The following is a 27,490-nucleotide window of genomic DNA, read 5'->3' as shown; positions in this document are numbered from 1 at the left end:
AACAGTTGATAGGCTTGCTTTTACTCCAGCCAATTCCTTGATCTTAGCAGCAGATTTAGTCGAATTCGAAGCAATTCTAACAATTTGGCGTACTGTTTGTTTTGATAGTGCCTTTTTTCCCCTTTGAAGTTATTTCCATATGCCTCTGGATCCTTCAAATATCTGTCAACAGTTCTGGAGCTGCGATTTATTTGTTTGGCAATGTTCCGATTGGACAGTCCTTGGGAGTGAAGAAAGTCTACTTTTTGACGTTCCAATAAGCTCATAACAGCAGCTTTTCCCATTTTTTTCTTCAAATGTACCGAAAACACTTTATTTGTTTATTTTTGATATTTTTTCAATACGAAAGTTTACACTTGTCCACGCAATACGAAGAAATTTAAGCTTCGTCTAATTCAATGACCAACCGAAAACACGTGTGATTGCCATAGAAATTTCTATAATCTCCGAATGTACAGTTATTTTTTCGCAAATCAACCAGCTGTCAGCATTTTTTTTTCGAACAAGATTCGCACTTTGATAAGAAAAGCATTTTGGACAATTAGAACAAGCATGATAATACAATAAATAATTAATTTTGTTTAAAAAAAACGTTGGTGCGTCTAACCTAAGACCAGCAGTGTATGTACATACTTATGAATGTATGTAGTCTAGTGAAGATTTCTACTTTTATAAATGTTTTAACAGGTTTACGCGCGTAATTCGTCACAAGTGTGAAAAAGTTAAAAAATTCCATCCTTCTTTTGTGAAAATCTCTCAACAGCACATTCAAACGCACATACGAGTTCATATATGCATGTGTATAAGTGCATACATAGTACAAGTGAAGTAGTATCTTATTATAATCTATATGTTATTTGCTTCTAAGCTATAGACTCTCAACCTACTGCCAGTTGGGTTCAATCTTTATAACTTCCCTGTAGGAGCCATATGCGACTCTCGCGACCATAAGCCTCCACTCATTTCTGTACACAATTCGGGACAGATGTATGACAAAAAATCTAGCCTGTCCTGACAGATGTCTTTTAGTGAGTAGAAATAAATAAAAGTGCAATAAATAAAACTAAAATAAGATGAGGTTTTTATTCCTATAAAAATGTTACAAAAACAAGGCTGCTTCTGAAATCTATACATAAACGAATACCTTTTTACACCTTTTGCACTTAGTGTGCACTTGCTTGGCTTTCCTAGCTAATAATCCTTGATTATTCAATTTGACATGGCATTTCGAGCATCTTTCTCGTACCAATTTATTGTACATATTTCGTGGAAATTCTTGCAGATTATGCTCAGAATTGCTTGAAAAAGCAAGTAAATTCGAAGATTTTCGAGCGCTAGAGCAATCTATAAATGGTAGGACTAGATATTCTTGGGGTTTTAAAACTGTCCGTCATAACTTAGGGCCATCTGCCAACCCATTAAGTTACACTTTTACGGAACGGAGAATGGAGCTTCCTAATCCGAAATATCAATGCCTCTTTATCTTCATTATTGCCGATTATTACATTCCATAATGATTACACCTAGTATAAAACTAATAAGTAATTTTCATTTCACAATTTGGAGTAGCTTAAACAATATTGACAACTAAGTCTTGAGGTTTCTTTCTTTTTAATCTTCTTTTTACAGTTGCTTCATCGCTTAGTACGGAAGCTTCTGCCTTAATGTGTTTTTTTAACTTTTCAGCATGCTTAACTGCACAGAGATTGGCTGTGTTTGAGACGGTTTTTAAATTTAAATCCTTGTGCAGATCTTCATTACGCACGTACCAGGGAGCTTTAACGATTCCCCTGATTACTCTATTTTGGAGGCGCTGTATAATATCGATGTTGGTCTTTGCAGTACATCCCCATAATTGAAGACCATAGGTCCACACCGGCTTTAGCACTTGGTTGTAAATGAGGAGTTTATTTTGAGTTGATAGCTCAGAGTTTCTGCCAATTAGCCATTGGAGTTTTTGCGTCTTTAGATTCAGCTCAGCAGTTTTGATTTTCACGTGCTCTATCCACTTGAGCTTTACATCTAAAGTCATGCCTAGATACTTTGCACTATTAGCATTTGGCACTATTGCTGACAAAATATGAACTGGTTTGTAGATAATTTTTTTATTAGTAAAATCCACGTGAACTGATTTGGTTTCATTTAGCTTTATGTTCCAATTTTCAGCCCATGTGACTACTTCGTCAATGGACTTCTGCAGTTTCTGGATGGATTCGTTTTCAGTTGATCCAACAGCTAAGATGCATGTATCGTCAGCGAACGTAGCTACTTTGCACATTTTCGGTACTGGCAGGTCTGCGGTATAGAGTAGGTACAGTACTGGGCCGAGTATGCCGCCTTGTGGTACTCCGGCCAATATTTGTTTTATTTCCGAATACGCCTGCTTTTGCTTTACTCTAAAGTACCTATTTGTCATATACGATTCCAAAATGTCAGTGAACTGCAACGGAAGAAGGGCTTTTAATTTACAAAGTAGTCCTTTGTGCCTTACTTTATCAAATGCCTGGGCAACGTCGAGGAATATTGCTGAGCATACTTTATTACTCTCTAGCGCGTCTTCTATTGTATGTGTTATCCTGGGTATTTGTTCGACGGTGGAGTGTTTTTCCCGGAAGCCAAACTGATGTGAGGGTGTGATGTTTCTACATGCAATTATAGATTTTAAGCGTTTGGAGAACAGTTTTTCGAATAGTTTACCCATTACTGGAAGCAGAGCGATTGGCCGGTAAGATGACACTTCATTCGGATTTTTGCCTGGTTTAGGTATCATTACTATTTCGGATACTTTCCATTGGAATTATTACATATGGTTTCATGGCATTACCTCTTTTTGTAGTCACGTTAGACATACCACCTCCATGGCACAGTAAAGTATAGCATATATATTGTCCTTTTCTATCCTCTCCAAAGCTTCCTCCCTGAGCTGCCGCATCGCAATGATTTAAGTGTGGATTTTTCTAATATAATTGATGTTAGGATGCATTTGACAGAGATATGCGATTCAAAAACAACTATGAACACCATCGCTCCTAACACATGTGATTGGTTGAGCGTGGTAAACCAAAATTTTCATCTTAGGCCCTTGAGTTATTGTACATATGAGTCAATAAATAAAACAGTCAAATAAGCTTAAGACGTAGGGGGGAAAAAATATTCCGTTTTTAAAAATAATACATCTTGGTTGGAAAGTATGGAAAGCGACTCCTATTAACCACCAGTAATTTAATAAAATGTATATATATATAATGGTATAATGTACCATTTTAGTATATATTTTTTTAATTGAAAACACAAAATTTGTATTTCGATGTTCAATTCATTCTTTGTAATCTTTGTTTACTGCCATATTCGCTAATAAGTCAGTAAAAACTGAATAGAAAACTGATTTCTCAGTGTGCTTTGACGATGGCTAAATTGAATGAATTGACTACGAATTGCTTGCACACCCACCGTATCACCTAATTTGGCTCCCAGCGACTACTACTTCTTCAGAAGCTTGAAAAACTTCCTTCGTTGAAAGTGCTTTTCGTTGAATGAGGCTGATATCGCCGTTGCTTTGGCTTCGGAGAGCTGGTTTAAGGATAGAAATATTTTTGAAAAGTTGCCGCCTAATTTTCATACGAAATAGAAAATGGCTAAAGAAGGAAAGAGTGGCTAATGCTTTTTTTTGCGAGGCTTTATATATTTTTATTAGCATGAAACTTTATCGCGAGTGGTTATTATAAAGACTTGAGAAAAAAATCCTTAACTAACTTTTAATAAAATAAAAGTTTCCTTCAGTAGTACTATTTAATATAGTTCATTGAATATTTCATTTTATTTACCAAAATATAAGTATTTGGAAAATCTGGCTAACTCTGGCCTGCAAGGACGACCTCATAAGCCCACCTTTAGTAATAGTTATATTTGCCGCTAGCCAAGCAGCATTGAGAGCTTTGCACCCCTTCACTTTCAATTTTAAATTTGTGCTCAATTGAAACTGATATTTCCAGGAACAGGTTAAAAAGCACAGTTGGATCCCAGCTACAAGATTCTAGATCTCAGATTGTAGAGATTTGAACTTGTAAGACAAGGCACGTTTTTACGTTATTTTTATGTATTATAGATTTTGTCTGAGAAGACCCAAAGTGAGATTTTTCGAGGAATTGTTATTTAGTAAATGTCGAAGCACTTAACATTTTCCAAATTTAGTTTAATGAACTTATAATCTGGTAAATGCAAAGCATGCCAAGAATCTGTTAGTATACAGGATAATACTTTACATACATATATAAAACTTATTTCTTTAACTATTGTACTTGCCTAGCAAAAAGAACTTGAATATCGGCTTGATCACTTAACACTTCACGAAACGTCAACTTGGAACTGCGAGCCCACACATTAAGGGCTTCCGTAAGAACTCTCCGCACCTGAGGCGCATCCTCCATTGTCCAGTTCACCAAACTATAAAGATAGTAGATAAAAATATTCATGAAAACACCTTCGAATAGTTAGAAGAAAAATAAAAAGTTATTAAGGGGGAAATATGTATCTGGTTAAAACAAGAAGAATGGTAGTTTACACTCTATGTATACCCTATGATCTGAAAGTACCGGGAATGTTTAAATAAAACAAAACAGAGTTACATTTCTGGCAAATTTATTTTATCTCCTTCAAAATATGATCCGTCTGAAGCAACACACACGTGCCAACGTTTAACCCAGTCCTCCATGCAACCCAGGTAGGCCCTTCCACGAAGTGGTAACTTTAACTTGGGAAACAAAAAGAAGTCGCACGGGGCCATATCAGGTGAATACGGTGCTTGCACGATGGCATTTACTGGTGTTTGGTCAAATAATCCAGCACAATTTGGGCTCGGTATGTTATTTTATGTATATATATATGTATATCATAGAGTAAGAGTGTTAAATTTGCATGGTTGACAAAGTTGGTCTTAAAATTTTACTTTCTTTTCCTCACTGTGCATGTATTTCGAGGAATGCATAATTCTTTATCCCTTAGCAATATATTTTAACCGTAAAGGGATGTAAGGAGAACATGTTTGCCTATTTATATACAGGGTTACCGGATTAGTCCTCTTAGATACTTAAACTTATCGTTTAAAGCTATATTCGACTTTAAAGATTTTTACAAAAAAAAAAGTTTTGTTTATTTGTGCGTCACCTTTTTTAAAATATTAGTTCAAAGGTCCGATTTTTTTCTGTATTTAGCTAAAGGTATGTCAATGAGAAAAAACCATAAATAAAATTTTAGTTAAAAATGGCTGCTTGCTAAAGTTTTGAATTCACGATTTTTCAAGCGTGGTTTCTAATACACATTATTAAAAACGAAAATTATTCTGAAACCTAGCCTGTGATTTTGGCTATCCTGCATAAGATGTGTGCACAAATAATATTTGTAGAGACAATTTCTCCAGGCTCATTTAACTCATACGGATTTAAATTTCTTTAAAGGTTTGAAAAGTTTACTAATGTTGGCACCATGAAGCCCAAATGTAATTGGATCATCACATCTTATTAATATTTTGGAAACAGCTTGTCTAACTGCGTTCATGTGAGCATCATATTTATTTAGACACAAAAAAGGTCCATCACTTCCACACATAAAATTTCCAATGTTTCACATCTGCTAATTGCATTTACTCAAATTACTGTCCAAACGGACCATTGATATTGGCATTGTGAATAGTTCGTGTACTAAATGATAGCAAATAAAGTCCGTTTTACCTAACTGATACACCTTCGTCGTGGTGGGCAATGCAAACCGGGAGTGGGTAAAAACAAATAACGACAAATTTTGCTGTTAGTGGAACAAGCACAGGACAGAGCCAATATGCGCTAAATCTGTATGTACATACATATGTATGTATGTATGTAAATGCAACAACATACAACAACGGAAGTGAATAACATGAAGTATCTCGTTGGCTCCAACACGATTTCGCAGCATTTGGTGACATGCTGTGATGACAATTTGTCATGTTAGTTACCATTAAATGTTGAGAACAATGACACAAATCAGCAGACACCGGCAACAATACGCAACACTGCGGACTGTGAGGAAGCAGCGCATGTGCTGTTTGAGTGATTTTCGTAATTTTTGCGCCTCTTGTTCATGTGCAACATATTTGCCGAAACTACGTGAAAACATTTACATACATACATATTTTATTTGTTTGTATATGTATGTAGGTGTATGTAATTGTTTTTGTTTCACTAGTACTTTGTTAGCCTTTCGATTGATATTGTCAGTCCAAGCACAACCAGCCAGTCAACGGCTTGTTTGCTATTTGTTATTTGTCTATTTGTACGCCATTGAGTTGGTGGAGGAATAGGTACGATATTCTCCCCTTGTGCCCTGCATCTCGAATTGCTGCACTTTTCCAACTGTTGCCTCGGATGTCTTATCGTGCCATTATTGTTGTTTTCCTTGCTGCAGTTCATTTCATTTCCTTTCGAACGTGCTCAATTGCAATGGCATTTGTTTGCTTGCTTGCGCAATTCATTCATTTATCCCCACCGCTTGCCATTCCCCTTGCACTACTGCCATTTACATGGGAGTAAATAAACTCCAGCACATGTTTACTCATTTTCATTTGTGTACGAGCATAGACACTAAGGTTTGTAAGTTTATCACTTGTGCACACACATACTCGTACACATACAACTTGCATAACTAGTAGTTGAACTGGTCTGGAAGTTATGGAAGATTTCCATCAGGGTGTTGGATCACTTTAAATTTGTCATTGCTTCCTTTTTATATGTATGCCGAGAAAATAACTGCACATAACACAGCAAGGAAATTTAGAAAATCTCTTACTTAGCAGTGACCGCCGTAGCTGCGTGGGTTGGTGCGTGACTACCATTCGGAAGCGCACGGGTTCAAAATCCCGGACACGGAATACCAATTGATAGAAAACGTTTTTTCTAACAGAATTCGCTTCTTAGCAGACAGTGGAAAACTTTCGAGTTGTGCCATGAAAAAGCTTCTCCTAAAACAACTGTTTGCTGTTCGGAGTCGGTACAAAATTGTAGAACTCTCTATTTGTAGAAAAAGTCAACATGCACACAGCAAATGGAAGGAGAAACTCGGCCAAGTACCAAAAACGGGTGTAAGCACCGTTGCATATATATACATACATACAAATTACTTAATTGATACTTAGCACAAAGTGGGTTCTTATAAAGTTCGTGGGCTATTCTTATATTGTTGGTTTTTATGTGAAAATTGATAATTGTACCATATATATACTACAATGTTTCAGGCTGAATTGGATTCTTCGAAAATGAATTTTTTACAATTTCCGATTTATATTACTAAAAATTGTCTCCTTGCCATCCAATGCAAATATTATTGTAACAATCTGTGAAACATTTCAAATTAGTGTTTTTCTATTTGTCAGCTGACGCCACTGCACTTACGAGAGGTCCAGGTAAGTATTTTCGATATTGCCGTTGATTTTTTTGAAAATCGGTACATTTGAAAAATGTTGGAAAAATTTGTATAATATTGAGATTTATTCAACGCGGGAAAATTTCGGTATATATCTTTTCAAAGTTAAACATCTTCGGAATTTTTTAAAATATACTTCGCAAAAAATATTTTTAATAAAAATTTATTTTTGTTAGAAAATCATATTTATTGGCGAGGTTGAGCTCAGAGAAGGGGACGCCAATAGATATTTCAGATAGCAATGCTAAATCCCCTCATAATATCATAATAATACTAATAATAAAAATAATAATAATAATAAAAATAATAATAATAATAAAAATAATAATAATCATACGCAGCGTTGGACTCACGGATCACAACTTAGTCTCGAAAATAAATTACTGCTCTACAAAGCTATCTTAAAGCCAGTATGGACATATGCAATACAGCTTTAGGGAACAGCGAGTAACTCAAACATTGAAATCCTGCAAAGATACCTGGCTATGACTTTACGAAGCATTGTTGGTGCTCCTTGGTATATAACTAACTTCGAAATTCACAAAGACTTAAATGTAACTTATGTTAGAAATGAAATCACCAAAGCCTCTCGAAGATGCCTAAACAGACTGTCGTACCTTGAAAACTTACTAGCAAGAAATCTTCTACACAATAGCATGGATGTCAAACGCCTTAAAAAAATTCATATTTTGGATCTCCCAAACAGATTTGAGGAAACATAATTGATTTGTAGCGAATACAACTGTTTTACAATATATTGATTGGTCTCAATGTAGCGCAATCAATCCTGTCATAATTCTTATATTTAAAAAATTTGCTGATTGTCAACTGATAGACTGCAAATAAAATTTGTTCATAATAAAAACAAAAAAAAAAAAAAAAAATAATTTCCTCACTACTCAAAAGGTGGGACGTGAATGGAAAGCAGCTGATGTTATTTGTGAAGTAAAGTGAATCAATCTTGAATAGTTCTGCACCTGTGTAGTTTACTGCTGTGTATATATGTAGTATATGTATAGACATACAAATTTACATGTAATATATAATATAAGGATACGTGCGAATGAGAATGTGCGTTTGAATGCTTTGTTTACATTGAGCTGCATGCTGCATTTTGAACATTTGCAGTCTCACCTGCTCACTTTTCTCCAGGCTGACTTTCGCTTCTACGACTGCACTCGAATGGCACCACACCATGGTTCCTCTGTCCCACAATCATCAGTCCCGTCCCGCTACCTAACTCGCAAATTAACCGTATCCTTACGGTGCGCTCACTCTCTAATTCGCGTCACCGTTCATATTATTTTGCAGCAATTTCTCTGCGACAACTTCATTTCGCTTGCTACCAAGATTTAATTTTGAATCCTCCGAGATCCCCAGCCATCGTAGTAGAGGCACGTATTTGGTGCCAACTTCAACGGCACTACTGTTGCAACTGCCTCGCGCTCAAAACTGCTGCCTTGCCTCCGCCGCTTAGTTACCCAAATGCCTGAAGCCCTGTTGTTTGCTTTTCGGAACTGTTGAAACTGTTGCCGGAGCGTCATCATATCGCATGCATGGTCCATACGGTTGTGTTTGTGTTTATTTTGTATATATGTATGTATGTAAATATGTATGTGTGTTGCAAGGATTGTGTACTTGCCACTGTTTGTGTGCAGACCATTTAAATTATTATGAGCAATACTTGCTTGTTTGCAAGCGACAACATTGTTTTTATAATGATACCGTTGCCTGTAATCACAACTTGACATCGAGTTACGTAACAGCCAGCCATTACTCAGTCGGCGCCTTGTGATGAATTTTATTTTTGTTGCAGTTGCATCTGCACCCTTCTTGGTGGCCAAGCAGGAATTGCTTTATTTGCTGATTTCAATTCACTTAAATATGCCCATTAGGAGAGTTCATCTGTGAGAATGTAGAGGGAATTGCATTACTGCCGCATGCATATTGAACAGGTGCTGCACTAAGGCGGCAGTGGAAGAAGTTATGTATATAATTTAAAGTATAAAAATAAAAAAAAAATGGCGCGTACACTTCTGTTAGGTGTTTGGCCGAGCTCCTCCACCTCCTATTTGTGGTGTGCGTCCTGCTGTTGTTCCACAAATGGTAGGATCTACAGTTTTAACCCTACTCCGAACGGCAGATGATTGATGAGCTTTTTCATGGCAGAAATACACTCGGCGGTTATGGGCTATTAGTTTCTAATACTTGATGTTAATGCACGGAGATTCGAACATACACACTCCCGAATCGTACACTTACGAATCGATTCGGCTGAGGCGCCTGGTTTTTGAAGTACAGTAGTTAGAATTCTGTCGGATTTTTTTCTTTATTCAAGTGCTGGAAAGACGTCATTAGGTATCGCTAGATTCAGGTTTGTTTTGACCTATCGATATATGTACTATATACATATATGTATGTATGTACTATATCGATATCATACTAATATCATAGAGTGAAGCTAAATAAAGGGTCCGCCATATAACTTTACGGAATTAAAAATGCTATAAAAAAGAAACTACTCAATATTTTTCCAAACTGTTGAAGTGAAACTTCTTTAGGCGCGTCGGGGGCCCCAAGGCAGATTGAAAATAGGCGAGTGAAACGGTAAGTTCGGAGCGTTACCGAAATCCGTCAAATGGCACTGCTTTGCCAGTAGTGGTTTTGTATTGTATTAAAGAACTGTTGCATACTTTTAGGCACTCATTAATTGCTTTTTGCGTCGATAATAAAGTGTATCTACGATATTTTCAATAACTTTCTAAAACCAGGGAATGTTAATGCAGGGAAAGTTAACGAAATGAGAAGGCGCAAAATTGAATAGCAGTTTTTCGAGTTGCAAATTGAAGATTCTGCTAATAAGGCAGTGTCGCCTATTCATGTTGCTGGTTTGCTAACGACTGAACGATGGAGAGTAAGAATACGTGTCATCAATTGATGTATGGGATGGACAGCACTGCTCTATAGCAAACTACCCACGCCGTGCATCAGCCGTTCAGTAAGTGTGAAGCGAGGTTAGGATATTGCGTTGACCTGTGATTCGCACTGAACGAAGCGATATTCTTAATAGTTTTTAACAATATCGCTAAATCGAAGGAATATACGTATTACGGCTATTGATTTTTCTTTATTGCGTAACTATTTAGAGGAAATTCAGTGTGTGTTGGTGAACAATTAAGTTACGGGCAAAATGAGTCAGAGTGAGACTGATGTGACGCAAACTTGCGCATCAGATGCGACTCATCAACAGATAGTTGTCTCCAATATGCCTGATGAAATACATGGCAATCCAAGGTAAATATATATCAAATAAATATATCAAATATGAAAACCTGAACTTCACACGAGAGAGGGGGGAGAGATCTAAACCGGGGCTCCCATGCATGGAACAACCAACTTAGAAGTTTCACTTCTACCGTGCGTGAATCTGACAGACCCTAGTTTTTTTTTTATTTTGAAGTACAATCCTTCCGGTTCATATGGCTGTCTCGGCGTCATACCAAGGTCTTTACGCAAAATTCGTCTCAATGATGTCTCCGATATGTCCAATTGTTGAGAACGACGGTGAACTGATGTTCCTGGTGATTCACGAACACTCTCGGCCACAGCAGCAATATTTTCGGGTGTACGCACGGTTTTTGGTCGGTCACGCGTTGGTTTGTCAATAAGCAACCCAGTTTCTCTTACTTTTTCCGCAAAGTAACGCACATACGCTTCATTCGGTGCTTTTCTTCTTCCCATTGCCGTACGTAATTTTCGTACACATTCTGCAACATTACCATGATTTTCAAAGTACTGTCGCAATATTTCTCAGCGTTCTTTGAGCGTATACACAACCAGTTTCGTTCAACGGAAGAATAAAACTAATTTTCTGTCAAATCAGATGACAGATAAGTGTTGCCATTCTTCAAATAATACCTAGTTCAAATCCGTAACGATAGATGGCGGGCCCTGTATTTTAACCAACAATTATTCTTGCGCTGGAAAGACGTGCAATGTACGCATGCTGAATTAACTCTAAAAAATCATGTTGTTTATTTCGAAAAGCAAAACAAATTCCAAATTCTAAGAAATAATTCTTTTCAAATTTTCGGCTGGACATTGCAGAAGAAATTCTGCAAAATGTTAGTATTCCTTAATACCCAACATGCGGATGGAATTCTTTAACACACCATTGCGTTTGTAGGCAAATTTCCTCTTACATAAAGTAAACAAAGACCTCAACGAAGATGTTAAGTATGCGCAGTGAAACTGTGTGGGAATGTAAGAAATGTTTTGTTGCACTGCATAGTCCTCATTGTTTTGAAATATACCACTATGTAAATATAATATTATTAATAAAATTCTTTAAAATATTAATTTTATTTATACTCATTTAAATATTGTGACTAAGGCATTTGTTAAACACACTCGGCTTTAATAGGAAGCTTTAATAGATATTATTCCGAGCAAGAGCTCGTTATAATTTACACGTTACAGTCACCGGATTTTGGAAATTAGTTTCCAGCGCAAGATGTTAACGGAATTTCATAAGCAGGATTTGACTGCAAACACTTGGTTCTTATTTGCTATATTTTCTTTTGTGTCCGCTCTCTTCTGTCGATCAACCGGAAGAGCGCGAGCTGCCAAAAATCTTTGACATTTGTCAAGTAGACAGACACACAATTTTACATGATAGAACAACGCTAAAGTATTGAAACTTATTATGAAAACGTCGATCTTTAAGAACAACACATCGCGAAATTCGTAATTTTTTTTTAGTGGAAATAATCGTCTGAATGAGTTGACAATTTAAACGTTGTTGAAAAAATTCCAATTTACAGGTTTTGTCGAGGATAGGAAGAGAACTGGCAGACCAAAAACTGGACGTTCTGTAGCTAAAGTGTTTATGAACAACCTTCAACATCGATGTGTAAAAAAAACATACATATGTCAATACAACTCAGTTTTTAGTCAGTTTGTTCGCTTGGCCCTGAGGGTAGTAAGAATGAACTTAAATACATACATACGCATCTTCTCGCATGACACACTCGACCTTCAACATTGCTCATGCACTTACATTAAGATTACATTTAAAAAAATTACAAATAAAAGCACATTTTGCGTGTACTATTTTACGTTCTAGACGGGTGGTCCGGTAGAGGTTATTCTTCAGCTTGAAGCGGCTTGCTAATGGTTTTCCCATGAAGTGTATTGGAACGGCAGAAGGTTTTTATAACAAGAGTTTATCAAGACCCAAATGCACTTTGAAGTTTACCTTAGTCTGTTGAGGGGCGACGGTTTAGGGATCGAATCTAACCGCCGGTATATTATAAAAGTACAAACACACCCGGTGTTGGTGGTCAGCTGTAAACGCAAATTGGGGTGGAATATTGAAAATACTCCTCCGCCCAAATAAATTACCAAATATAAATTTCCATGACTTTATTAAAACGTTTGCCAACAAATTCAAATAAATAAATAACTAATAAATGTATTAGTTATAAGAGAACGACCCAGTTAAAAGACACTCCCAAAAAAGAAGCTATAAGAAAACTTGTATTCCTTTATTTGTTACTTTTTTCTATTGTCGTTATTTTAAGTTCAAATTTCAATTAAATTAAATGGATTCATAATAATTTCTTAAAAGGGATATACGGCCTTCTTCTCCGTGTTCGGCACTATGATGGCAGTGACAGTACAGTTGGTGAAAATGGAATTAAGCAAACAAACCGAAAACTTGTACGTGATATCCAGCAAACAAAACAATACTTTTACATACATACGCACATCGCATGTGTATAAATGTGCGTATTAGTGTACATATCTGGTGAAGATATAAGAAAAGTAAGAATAATGCAAAACATTAAAAGTGGATCAAAAGGAAACCGAAATTGAGCCCAAAAGAGGTAAAACAATGTTGTAAGTAAACCACATTGAATTCACACAGGAGTTTGCTAGTGAACGGTTTAATTGAAGGTAAGTCGATACTTTCACAAAATAAATGACAACACAACCGGGTAGCGTAAAATTTTTGTGAGCATACATACACACATATATATATGTACATTTAGAAAAAATCAATAAGAGGTTATGCGAACGAAATTGAAGTTCCAGCGGATATGAAATATTAAACTATTTTCACTCAAATAAATTAGTTATTTGTATGAACAGTAGTAAGTCATATTTTTGTTACTTTATAGGAGAATTCAAATTTAACCAAAACAGAGTATAAGTTTGGTTGGGCTTTGTTTTACCATTAATTAGTGCCTTTCATCCCCGACGTCTAAGAAGTTCAGGGTTTCAAGATCTGTACGAAAGATTATGACGTCTGCTTGTTGGGATGACGAGGGAATTATTATGATTGATTACACTGGTTTACAGCCAAAATGCACCAGAGACGCCGTTATGAAATTCCTATGTAAAATCACCGTCTGATTCCGAAAATCAAGGTTATTTTTTATTCTATGGTAACGTTTTTGAGATATTTACGAATTACCGTTATTTCAAAAAAACAAAAAATTGGGCCCACTTAATCATATATATCTCGAAAACGAATTGAGCGATTCCAAAACCGTTTAAAGCTTTTAAAAGGTAATAAAATTTCCTATAAACTGTGTGTAAAACACTTTTTGCTAGGCCCTGCAGATTCAAAGATAACGAACTATCATAACGGATTTTTTAAATTTTTTTAGTAAAAATATAAAAAAAATTGTACTTTGAGAGAAAGGATCTCGAAAACTTTTTACTTTTTCGTGTATTTTTTGTTTTCACTCTAAGCTCTGTTTTATTACAAAAAAAATAAACTTTGATTAAACAAAATCGATGAACTAATACAAAAGTTACAAGCATTCAAGTAAATATATCCATATAGTAAAACTTAAGTATCCTACAAATAATAGCATATGTACTGTATGTATTCTGTCTTAACTCTATGATCTTATTTTATAATTGAAAAAGTTATGTGTCTTGTTTTGACGCTTATTTATATAAGGATCGGTTTCTCTTATGAGAAACCAACAGTAGTCACCCATCATAGCGACATCCCAGAATCCTTGATACCGACTTTCAATCATTTTCATTTGCTGGTGAAACCTTTCGCCATGCTCGTCACTTTCGTCGCCAAGATTTTGCGGGAAAAAATTTAAATGGGAGTGCATAAAATGAATTTTTAAAGACATATTTACTCCTGAAAGAAAATTAAAAAAGGAATTAGATAAATACGTAAGTGACACATTAGCATATAATTTTCTTAGGCTGGGTTAATCTTCCAATTCAGAACAAATTTTGGTCGTTCTTGTTTGTTCGGAGCAGGGCAATAAATTTAGATTAAGAGCTATATATTCTCATGTAAATTTAAAAATTTGCTTTAACATTTTTTGTTTAGTTTTAAAGTTAACTGAGAAAACGGTCTTATATACATATATATATATATTGTATATATAACGGTCTTATATGTGTTTTTTATTTACCCATTTCCGCATTGTTTTTGATTAAATCGTTCTCTATCAGCTCGAAGGACTTTTGTGTTTGCCTAAAAAAGAAGTAACGACCTTTTCAAAAGAGTCCCACGCCGCTGCCTCCACTGGTGACAATAGTTCTTTGAAATGGGTATTGACCATTATTTTCCTTATTTGCGGCCCCACAAAAATCCCTTCCTTTATTTTTGCTTCTGAAATCTGTGGAAAGATTGTTTTCAAATAATGAAAAGCTTCGCCTTCTTTGTCCAAAGCCTTGACAAAGTTTTTGATAAGGCCGATCTTGATGTGGAGCGGAGTATGAGTATTTTATGTTATCCACCCCAACTTGAAACGCGATTCGTTCTGGCCAATCCTTTATGATGTAGTGGTCTTGACGTGCTCGGCTATCTCATTTGCATAGAAAGCAACAGTATTTTGTGTATCCAGGTTGTAGACCACATAGCTTTCCAACGACTTTTAGATCGGTACATATTTTTCAATCATGTTCTTCGTATTTAATTAATTCAAGCAATTTTTGCATTGTCTCATATGTTTCCTTCGCATTTACTGCATGCGCGATCGGGATAGATGGCTTTTGGTTGCCAATATGCAATAATACGGCCTTTAAACTTAATTAATTGCCGTCTATGAACAATCGCCACTCTTTTGAATCATATGGTTCACCAAACTGTTTAAATAGACCAGCAATGTTTTTGCAATAACAAACACTGTCCTTCTTCGTATAGTACTGGGAGAATTGTTCGTGACGAGTCATATAATATGTTACCTTAACACCGGATGAAACAAATTTAAATTGTTGCATACGAGAGGCGTGTAGTTTGGCCTTTTCTTTTGACAATTCCAAATCCCTTATCCAATCATTGAGTTGTGCTTGTGACAAAGGGTTTCTTTCGTTTTCCGTTTGCAATTCAGTACAACATGATGCCGCGTAATCAGATACTGCTGTTGACAATGAAACTGGAGCCGAAACTAAAGTTAAATTTGATTCTGGCAATGTAGCTTCCGTTGAATTTAGTTCTGGTAATGACACTGTAGATACGCTCGCATAGGTTACTTTTCTTGACTTTCCAACCCCAAATACTTTTGTAGTACAAATATAGCAGTCCGTTGAATGGCAAGTTGGTTCCCTCCTCTTCATTGGTGTAATAAATTTCATATGTCGCCTAAATAGATAGTTTAAGAATCATATGTACATATGACAGAATCATATGTACATATGCTACTATTTGTAGGGTACTTAAGTTTTACTATATGGATATATTTACTTGAATGCTTGTAACTTTTGTATTAGTTCATCGATTTTGTTTAATCAAAGTTTATTTTTTTTGTAATAAAACAGAGCTTAGAGTAAAAACAAAAAATACACGAAAAAGTAAAAAGTTTTCGAGATCCTTTCTCTCAAAGTACAAATTTTTTTATATTTTTACTAAAAAAATTTAAAAAATCCGTTATGATAGTTCGTTATCTTTGAATCTGCAGGGCCTAGCAAAAAGTGTTTTACACACAGTTTATAGGAAATTTTATTACCTTTTAAAAGCTTTAAACGGTTTTGGAATCGCTCAATTCGTTTTCGAGATATATATGATTAAGTGGGCCCAATTTTTTGTTTTTTTGAAATAACGGTAATTCGTAAATATCTCAAAAACGTTACCATAGAATAAAAAATAACCTTGATTTTCGGAATCAGACGGTGATTTTACATAGGAATTTCATAACGGCGTCTCTGGTGCAGAAAAAAAGTTGAAATTTGTGATCCAGTGTTATTTGCATACGAAAGGTTTTTAAGGTATAAAAGCTATAGATAAAAGTTGAGCTAAATGCATCGATCTATTACGAGATTATATAGAAAATATTTGATTTGAAGAAATAAATGTTTAATGTACATATACCACTCGTAGACCCGTGTTTTTGATAAAGCACACTCGCCATAGGCTTTTTGCAACATTTTCAATGATTCGACACACGAAATCCCGTTCAAAACACAAAATTTAAGAAAAATTCTTTGTTTGATATTTTTATCCATAGTGAAAATCGCAGAGCACACCTGCGGTTGACTGATTTATTAAATGCTAAAAACAAGCTAATTCACAGATCACGCTCAAACTCTGCGACACTATAGAGGACATTTTCCAGCAAAAAAAAAAAAAATTATACATATGTGTAACGCCCGATTTTTAAAAGAACAATTCCCGATATTTTTTTGACAGAATGTACATTGATAACACAGGCCAACAACCAAAAAACTTTTTCGATAATTTTAACTAAGGTTTTAAGGTTTTTTATGCTGAAAACGAATATGACCTTGAAAATGCTCCAGCACGTCAGGATTTTTGGCAATTTGAGGTTAAAAAGTCAAAAAATGCAGATTTTGGCCATTTTTTTAATTTTTTTTTTGGGCAAGGTAAAGTTTTTTTTTTATTTTCCACAACGGCATCGCAAAGTACTAGTCTTCAGCTTTAAAATCCATTTTTTTTAAATATTTTTACGATTAATATAAAAAAAGTTATTCTATTTTGAATTGGAGACTTTTAGATATGCAAATTCAACCTTTCTAACTCTCTAACGCCCCTGTAAAGGGCGAAGGTGTAGCAGCTCAGCACCTGACACTTTTCAGCCCATGTGTTACTTATACTTAAGCCCACAAATGAACTCGCTTTCAGAAAAATTGAGTACCATATCATAAAAAATTGAATCAATTTACTTGATTTCACTGAAATATAAAAACCAGGTTTTTAACCTGACTGGTGCGTTGCCAGATCTGTGGTGAATGAAGCCACCATTCGATTTGCCATCGAGTCTTTTGGCGGCTACAAGTACCCCGGACCAGATGGCATTTATCCTTTGACATTTATCATGCCTTGAAGGCCATATGCAGGCTGAAACACAATGGGAACTGGTACGGCCCCTGTCCGGCATTGGAAAACAGAGAAGGCATGGACTTCGATTCAACGATTCTCTCCATGCCCCGTGACTACATGCCAACAAGAGTCCTACTTGAAAAGAGATACAGTGTGGTTCTGCCAGAGGCTCAATTGTGGTCAAATTCTGAAAATGAACCCGGCAAACACTGTTTCGGATGGCTCCAGGACCGAGCACGGCTCCAGCTCTGGGGTCTACGTGGGATCTAGCGGGACAAAACTGCACTTTGCTTTTGATGCATGCATCTGTGTTTCAAGTGGAGGTGTATGCTGTTCAAAAAGCGTTGAACTTTGTTGTGGAAAACAGATGGAGAGGCAGATCTATATGTGTTTGCAGCGACAGCCAAGCTGCGCTCATGGCCTTAGACAGCCCCCCAACCACATCAGGGGTAGTCGAGTCCTGTAAATCCAGGAGGAACTATATCGGTAGAAATGATAGCCTGATGCTAACATGGGTCCCGGGACACATGGGTATCGTGAGTAACGAGACCTCTGGCTCTTTAGCTAGGATGAGCTCTGAGGCGAACTTCTTTGGCCCGGAACCCGTTCTGCCACTCACTTCTGCAGCCATCAAAGCCACAGTTGGCAAATGGGTTACTACAACTTACAAGTGAGCTTGACAGGCTGAGAAAGGCTGCAGATGGACTAAACTGATGGTACCTGTCATTTCCGACCGACTGTCGCGAATCCTTCTTTGTCATTAAACAGAAGGGACTGCAGACAGCAGGTTGGACATGGAAAAGATGGGCATCTCAAGGAGTGTACTCTGCCTAGCTTGTGAAGAGGAGGATGAGACGACGGAATTTCTGTGCGCCTGACCCGCCTTCCTCGAATCAGGCTTGAGGTCTTTGGCACTAATGTGTTGAGAAGCGACAACCTTGGCTCATTGGCAGCACAAGACCTACTCAGACTTTTTCGGAGGTCGGGTAGATTTAAATAAATTAAAAGGGAATTCGAGTGCAGAACAATGGACTTAATTGTGTCTGAGTTGTATCGACAAAATTAATGAGAAGCAAACTGAAACAATTTAATAATTTCGATATTTATTCAATGCTGAAAACTTTTATACGGATCTTCTTTTTCTTTGGTACTTTAGATTCTTTTTAGCGTGTTAATAAAAGTGTTTTTTTGTGAGTATAAAATATATTTTTAATTTTTAATTTTGTGCTTAAAAATTTTCGGAATTTTGTTTGTTATTTCAAATCTTTTTCTGGTTTTCATTAATATTTAGCCGAGACTACACCGTAATTTTTGGAAGTTTTATATTGAGTTTTTGAGTTATATTCAAATACTTGACCTCGAATCGCGCATATGCATTCCCCGAGGGGCCTTATTTGGTTTAGAAGAGTATCCGCTATACACGAATACATACTTTTCTCATACTAGTTCATCATTCCAAGTTAAAGAAGAAGTAATTCACATAAGAGAAGACTGGTTCGCTTGCACTCCTTCAACACTACTAAATCCTTTACATTAACACGTTTACTATACTTTTTCACACTTATTTACGCATAAGAAACCACTTCTGCGCTCCTTCTTTGACGCATTCACCCCCCGTTCAACCACTTGTTTTGCGTTACAATTCGTGGTGGGGTGTATTGTGGTTAGTGTGATCGTCATCTGCTACGCTTGACACCCATATGTTGTATTTGTTGCATGTTTTCTAACAATTTGCATTTCTGTCGACAGAGAGGTAAATGATGAGCCTATAAAGGCGAGCTCATACGTTTTTTTATTATATCAGTGGTGGTTAGTGGCGAGGTAGTCGACGCACATCTTGCTTCCTCTTAAATGCTGTGTGTGCGTGGAACAAATTTATGCGAATCACACCTTTGAATTTTTCATTTTGCTACTAACACTATAGTATCGTCCTCGATGGCATCATAACTTTAGTTGCCTCCGCCTTCGTAGTGGCTCCATGTACCGGGAATCCGCCGCATTTGCTGTCACGCCGACGCACAAGCCGATGATGGTGTCAAGTGGATGGCTCTGCTATACCGTTGCAAAGTGAAAACACGTACATTGGCTTTGCTAAAAACAACAACCATAACATTCTCTACAAAAATGACTGGGGCTACATTAAGTTTGAATGGTGCTTTGAGCTGTTGGTAGCGTCCGCAGAGATGCCTAAGAGGCAGCAAGGCAAGGACGAAGTAAAAAGTATTAAGGTTAGTTTGAAGAGTCTTCGACGACGAAGTCAACATCAGGGTTAACATCAAAATATGATATTGTTGTGTCTGCCGTCGTTGCTGCCGCTGCGACTTAAAGGCTAATGAAAGTTTTTGGGTAAATGTTAAGGAGAAGAACTAGTGTGTGGTGTCATAAGCACACATTCACTGCTCGTACGTGTATGTGTCAAAATCAAAAGGTTAAATGTATAAAATTGAAGGAAACTATAATAAGTATGTATGTGGAATATAGTGGGTGTAAGTATGAACATCCGTAGATGTATTGGAGTAATATGGAAAGGAAAAACTTATGACGACAGACTCAAAGTTATTAAAAGTAATAGAAAGTTAAAAAAGTTTTGTTTGCTCTTGGTTTGAGTGCTTTTGCTGCGAGTGGCTTTTAAGTGCTCTGAATTGTTTACCGGAAGACATAAATTTCTGCGATGTTTGACAACTAAATACGTCTCTCGTCTCTCGTCCTTCGTTTATTGTCATTGAAACAAACGTTCAATATTTGATATAGAATACTTTTAAAATCAATAGAAGAACAGAGAAAAGTTAAGTTAATTACTTGCGGATTTATGGGAAGAATGAGCAAACTAAATACTTTTGTGATTAGGTACAGTTCAGAATTCCTTTTTAGGCTGCAACGTTTGTTAGCAGTGACCTCTAATCTAACAGAACAGACGAGTATTTGGATATATGTTTTGTCTGGTTGTATGAAATTTTAGCATCTAAAATCTGCTCCCAAAAGGTATAAAGCAAATCCAGAAAATTCTGCTATTATTTTTGATTAAAGGAAGGGATATCGGAACGAAAATGATGAATGAATGATTAATATATAATATATTTCATTCATTTCAAGAAATTGACATAGTTTGAAGCAAAAAATTTGTCTTTTGCCGTAATTTGGCACAGTAGTTCTGGACCTGTTTTCAAAATGTGGAAGAACTTTATATATGAATACGTGATTTGTTGGCGTTTGAAAATACTAGTTCCACTGAAGCGCGAATCCTTGGCAACACGAAACATATTCAAATAAAGAGCGATTCCACGTCAAGTGGTACAAGTATTTGAGAAATTGTGTAATGTAAAAAAATTTAATAATTTTGTAATTTATTCATTTATTGTTTATTTGCAGGCTTGAGTCTAATGTAAAAAAATTTAATAATTTTGAAATTTATTCATCGGTGAAAGTTTTGGTATAGAGTTTATTACAGTGAAGTAGGTACCTTCAGTTTCTTTTAATATTTTTATAATTTTTTTTAGCATAAAAAATACTTTTTCAAAACTTGTTTGTTAAGAATTTTTTGGAAAATAGTTTTCCCTCAGAGTGTTTTCTATGTTTTTTTATTAATAATTTATACTATTGTCAAAATCCTTGGAAGTCTTATAATGGGGTTCTAAGAATTAAAATTTTTCGGGTTATGTTCAAATACGTACAGCGCATTAGTGTAAAATACATGCCTGATTCTCAAAAATATCTTCATGCAAAATAAATCATCGAAAAAGTCAAAAACTACCTTTACAGCTTTGGGACTGATGTTAAACGTATTATTTTCAATATGACATAGAAAAACAATGCCTAAATGCTAAATAGAAGTTAACCCTCTTGGCCGGAGTTAATCTAAATGCGCGCTATCGAGTATATAACCATTTTATGCCTCTTTTTTAAAAACCAAGGGAAGCAAAATATGATGAACTTAATGAACCATTTTGATACTTATGTCTAGATGATAAGTCAGTTTTGACATATTGAATTAGCTTTTCAACGATAAGAAGACCATATTATCCTCTAGCAATAAATAACACAGGCCGACAGCATCTCTGACCCAGAAACCAGACTATATATTTCCGAAGGTTTATGATGCGCTGAATCCAAATCTGACCTCAGAATTGCACTATCAGCTCTGGTTTTCGAGATATCCTGACCTAAAAGTGCAAAAACACCGTTTTTGCCCATATTTGAGGTTATGTAGCCTTGCATTTGTTTTCTTTCACCAAAATTAAAGGATGGCATCTTTAAATACAAGCCTTCTTTTTTCAAATGGCGTTGAGTTTGCTCAAATATAATTTTTTTTCGCTGAGATATCGCATTTTGAAATTTTCATGTTTCTAAATTTTCCTACACCTGAAAATCGATTGAGATAACATAGACATGATATAGTCGAATACTAATTTTCTTGAATTGAGTCTTATTTTTCTTAAAATTTTGTCTCACACCATAAGTGTGCTGACTCAACACACCCCTACACTATCTAACCTTTGGGTACCGAGTCACACACAGCCCTAACCCCTAGAAACCATCCCTATCATACCGCAAGCAGGCTAACCCACTTAACCCCGCAAAAGCAAGAAAATAATATAGGTATTTATCGCAGAAAGTCATATCAAAAACTTTAAATAGTTCAGAAAGTACGGTAACTTATTTGGTAAAAAAAGTTTACTGAAATCTTGCCGGTAGAAGGGCCTGAAAGTGGAAGAAAAAAGGATTTGTGTCGCAGTCACAAACCAAAGAAGTGGTGTCTTTATTTCGAATAAAACTTTACCTTAGAGATTCTACGAAACAGATCCATATGTCGAAATGATACGCTGAAAAAGTGCGCAAAATGAAAGCCTACGATCATATATGTAAATAGATTGTAGCACGCAATCGAAATGAGAAACCAAAAAAGAGTGCTAATTATACAGTTGGCTGTGTAGCTATGAACGATGAAACATACGTCAAAGCAGACTTTAAGCAGATTCAGGGCGTTGAGTTTCATACTACAACGTAGTCCCAGATGTCTTTAAGCTAAAAATGTTGGTCAAGTTTTCTGAAAAATATTTGATTTGGGAAGCCATCTGCTAGTATGGTATGAAAAGCAAAACGCTCATTACCATGGACACTATAAATGAGGAGTGTTTGTTAAAACGACTCAGTTCTATTCTGGCCCGATTTAGCATCGTGTCATTATAGCCAACTTGTCACGAACTAGAACGAAACCGACGGGGTAAATATTGTTCAAAGGGACTACTACCCACCAAACTGTCCACAATAGCGACCCATTGAAAAATACTGGGCAATTCTTAAAAGAAAATTCCTAAAAGCAAAAAAATAAATTAAAAATGAGTTTAAAATGAATTGGCAGAGTGCGGCAGATACCGTAACAAAAACTAATGTCAATCACCTAATGAGAGGAGTCTACTCTAAATTGAGCCATTTTGTTTATAACAAAGAGAATTGATATACCTACTTTTTTTTTGTTTAACCTAGTATGCTTAAAATAAAAAAAAAAAATAAAATACAATAAAAATGGTTTAATTGTTTTAGAAGCTGGCAATACAAATTTTATGTTATAATCAGTTTCGCCCGGCCTATATTTTTTGTGTCCATTCTTTACCCCACATTTTTTTATATGGAAGAAAACACCCAGCATCGTCAGCAGAAAAATTTTAAGTTAACAATTGTAATAAGATCCATTATAATTCACTTAAAATATGCATTCATACCTATATTTGAAATGGGTATTCGTAAAGCTTCTGAGTTGCATGTGTCAACAAACTCTTATCAAACTTCTGGATAATCTGAATTTTCTCATCTCAGGCATCTAGAATTCCGATTTATTCCTCCGTCCCCTGCTCATACATCCACGCTAAGCAGCAATGATTTCATACAGATTTGGTTTGCTTGCCGTGATTGGAGTGACTTCGAGTGCATTGATCTGTTATTAAACTTCCAAACAACAGACTTAACGACTTAAGCCAATACCCGCAAAAGGAACAAAATGAGGGAACTTGTACGGCGGTAAATGGAGGAAAATAATGTTCCACACATAATTTACATATGTCACTGGAGCAATGTTGGATTACAAATGCCGCAGCATTACAATGGTATAAGTTGTGAAGATGTCTGCCAGGAGAAGGAAAGCGGATTGAGCGATGTAAGAATCTCATACGAGTACACATTTTCTGATTAAAATTGCAGCAAAATTACAATAAAAGTTCTGTCGTTTTTCTTGTACACGATTTCTTTTCTTCCTCTTCTTCTCCATCATGCATTTCAGTTTTCCTCTCCGCGGGCAAACTAAAAAATGCCATTTTCTGCTATTTGCAGTTGTGGTATGTATGTATGTATTCATTCATATAAAAGTGTGTGTGTGAAACAACTTGGCAAACCGTTGAAAAAGCGAAAAGTGATGCCCGCAGCTGGATTTCAGTCAGGCTGTAAAGGGTGGTTGTGGGAAAAGGACTAAGGAATAGAAGCTTTAAACTTATCTTACATTTTAATGCCAAAGCAATACAAGACGCCATAAAAAGTTGCGCAAAGAGCCAGTAGCTGCAAAGTGCATAGGCTTTTTGTGTACTTTTCTCTCGCTGCCAGCTTCGTTGCAATGTTTCCTTTTTTTATTTGGTCATGAGTTTTGCTTACAGCAGTTAAGTGCATTAGAGTGGATTTTTTCCACGATTTCTTAGCTTGATTTTGTGCCTTTCTTGCGCTTTTCTTGTACCAACTTTACTGTGTCTTATTTTATTGCTGTTGCTGTTCCACTTTGGAGCAATGCTATTGATGCCATTGTTGTTGCTGTTTCTTTTGTTCACTTTTTGTTTGCATAGAAATTACAGCGCTATGATGCTCGTAATGCATTCTCAGAGCGTGGGGAAAGTATATGTATACTGGTATGTGTGTGTATGTGTGCCAGGAAAAATAATAATGAAAAACTACTAAGAAAAGTGATGCATCGAGTAGCGTGTAAAGAGAATTGAAAAACTTCTGCATTGAACCTAGATTTGTACAACTACATCAAAATAGTTGAATGGCAAGGATCATTGCACGGCTCGGAGGCGGAGTGACATAGCGCGTGCACACGATTTCCTTCGAACAAAATGCTTGCACATGTAATTGATGCAGAGGACTATGCAAACGCGCATAATGAAAACTGCGAGGGGCTCTTTCTGCTTGAATTAATATTATACGCGAAATAAATTTAATTCAGTTTAATTTGCATAAAGTTATTTAGCAGAATCAGGGTAAGAAGTTCTAAGCTCATTTCTTTCTGCATTTGTTGGAACGAATTGGTTCACATTTTGGAGCTTCGGATAAGATGCCTATTTCTATTAAAGCCACCCGCTTAATGTTAAAATGGGTGTTAGAATGATAATACGAAACCGAAATATTGTTGGAATGAACTGTTTTTATTATCATCTGGTTGATAATTTCATGGCATTTATTTTTTGAATATAATATCCGGCATATGTCCGCCGCGGCAACGAGTTACATGGTCCATTCGATCAGTCCAATAAATCGATAGTTAGTCCGCTGTATGGCAAGTTGAGCCGTCTTGGGGGAGCCAAATGTCGTCGATGTTCAGCTGATTAATTTTTGGAAACATAAATTCAGTCCGCAAAGTTTGATAGTGCTCGCCATTGACCGTAACAGTAACTCCTTCCACATTTCGAAAGAAATGAGGCCCGATGAGGACCGTCGAACTTCGCGAACATATTTTTTTTTCTTAAGTAAATTTCCCAAGTGCGCTAAACGATTCATGATGATTTGTCAAACCTTCCTGAATGAGAATGTCAACCTAGTTTGCCGTTCTCAGCTGTCAAACCATAGTTATCGATATCGCTAGTTCTCATGCAGCTAAAAACCAACTCCTGTGTTCACAATTTTAGCAGCCGACATATCGAAATGTTTTGCTTATTTGTTTATTTTTCATAAAATTTTTTGTTCTGGTCCAATTATTAAAGGTGTGCGCACTTGTGACATTCTGACACTCCTTACAAAAGTTCACATTTAAAAAGGGTGAAGAAAGAGAAACAACTAAATATGATACTTTTGGTAAAAGTGGTAGCAAACACGTGTTTTTTAATTAAATACATGGTACAAACGGAAATTGCCAAATATTATTAAAAAAATGGTTTAACTTATTTCCAGAGTTATATTTTGTGAATTAATTTTGCGACGAAGCGAATTTTCTCCACTATAAAGCTTTTATGTTATCTTATCATTATGACCCTACTGAATTCTTTCATAGAAGAAGCGGATTCTAAAAACAAACTTTGAACATACTCACGCCTTACTTTACTACTTTGCCCACGTAAGTTTGGAGTTTCGACTCCCAAGTTCCGAAGAGCTTATATCAGTATGTCCAGGACTAGTATGGCATGGAATACATCCCGACATACCATTTAAGTCAGGACATGACAGAATAATTGAGGCAATCCGAGATCGATATATTATGATGTGGTAATTTTGAAAGAATTCGTGTTTTGCAAAGAGCTAGCGTTTCCTAAATAATTATAACAGGGAGAATAATTGGATAGTTGGGATTGACGGAATTTGTTTCCAATGAGCCTAACTTCACATCGGTGGATGAAGTGTCCAGATGAGGCTAGTTACAGCTTTTTGAGTATTGCTAAAAAATTGGAGCTAGTATTCAAAAGTTTTAACGGTACAATTCTTGGACATGCGGCACATACTGTGAAAAGCTAATTGCGTGTCCAGAGGGCGCTGACGACGAGAAAGTTTTTTCAAAACAAAAATGTAGGAATTTAGTTAGTAATGTAAGAATAATCGTGGCTTGAAGGTCAAAACTCGAATCGTGGTAAAAAAAGTTTCAAAGTTTGTTTTTAGTCAATTAAATGTATAATGGATCAATTTTTTCTATGAAAGAAAATTAGGTAACGTAATAACTTCAAACTTTGCGATAGGTATAAAATTTAAAAATTAACTCACAAAGTATGATCTTGGATTAAGTGAAGGAATTTTTCGTTTTGATATCAGACTTGGCAATTTCCTCTAATAACTTCTATTTTTACCATATATTTGTGTATACATATAAATATGGACATAAGTATATGAATTACGTATATCTACATTGTGCATGAAATATGTGCTTTTCATTCAATTCCTAATTAAAATTTAATTTTTAAACCGTTCGTACTTCCTTTCCATTTAAGTAAAAAAAAATAACTTTTTGCTACCATTTTTACCTAAAAAGAATTAATTTTTTCAATTTTCTTCACCTTTTTAAATGCAACCTGTTGCAAGGGAGTGTCAAAAATCTAATTTCACAAGTGAGCAAACCTTTAATAATTGAATCATGGTTCTTGTTGTAGTAGAAACTATATTAAAAAAAATTTTAATTACAAAGTAATTAAATAAATAATAAAACTTATCAATATGTTGTGTACCCTTTTTCTAACGCTGACTGTATGTATGTATGTATTCTATCATTACCATTTTACGAGCATTATATGTATAAGTACATCTGCTTGCTCAACATATTGAGAAAATATAAGAAACATAAACGCTTATATAGGCAGATAACAATTTGTCTGATTTCAGCATAGAAGAGAAATACATTCATTCATAAACCCAACATTTCTTCTCTTAACATTCCTGCAAAAAATTATTTTTATTCATCTTCCAATACCTTTTTTCACGAAAGTACTGCCAATAACATTCCTAACTCTGCGTGTGTCTGATTACGCCAACTCCAGCCTTTCC

At 35.8% G+C, this 27,490-nt stretch overlaps 1 protein-coding gene across 1 annotated transcript in view; it reads right to left on the bottom strand.

Moving 5' to 3' along the window:
- The window catches only part of LOC129244231 (matrix metalloproteinase-2-like), a 30,304-nt gene extending 21,655 nt beyond the window's left edge, over nt 1-8,649 (bottom strand). Inside the window, exons 1-2 of the mRNA XM_054881845.1 lie at nt 8,547-8,649; nt 4,303-4,480 (exon numbers count right to left, since the gene is read on the bottom strand). Of these exons, the coding sequence (XP_054737820.1) occupies nt 4,303-4,480; nt 8,547-8,649 (281 nt within the window). The remainder of the gene's footprint in view (nt 1-4,302; nt 4,481-8,546) is intronic.
- Nucleotides 8,650-27,490: the final 18,841 nt, after the last annotated feature.

Source organism: Anastrepha obliqua, chromosome 4, assembly GCF_027943255.1.
Source record: "Anastrepha obliqua isolate idAnaObli1 chromosome 4, idAnaObli1_1.0, whole genome shotgun sequence".
In the NCBI taxonomy this organism is placed as follows: domain Eukaryota; kingdom Metazoa; phylum Arthropoda; class Insecta; order Diptera; family Tephritidae; genus Anastrepha; species Anastrepha obliqua.
The sequence above is the reverse complement of the archived record's forward strand: the minus strand, read 5'-3'. Positions and strand labels throughout refer to the sequence as shown.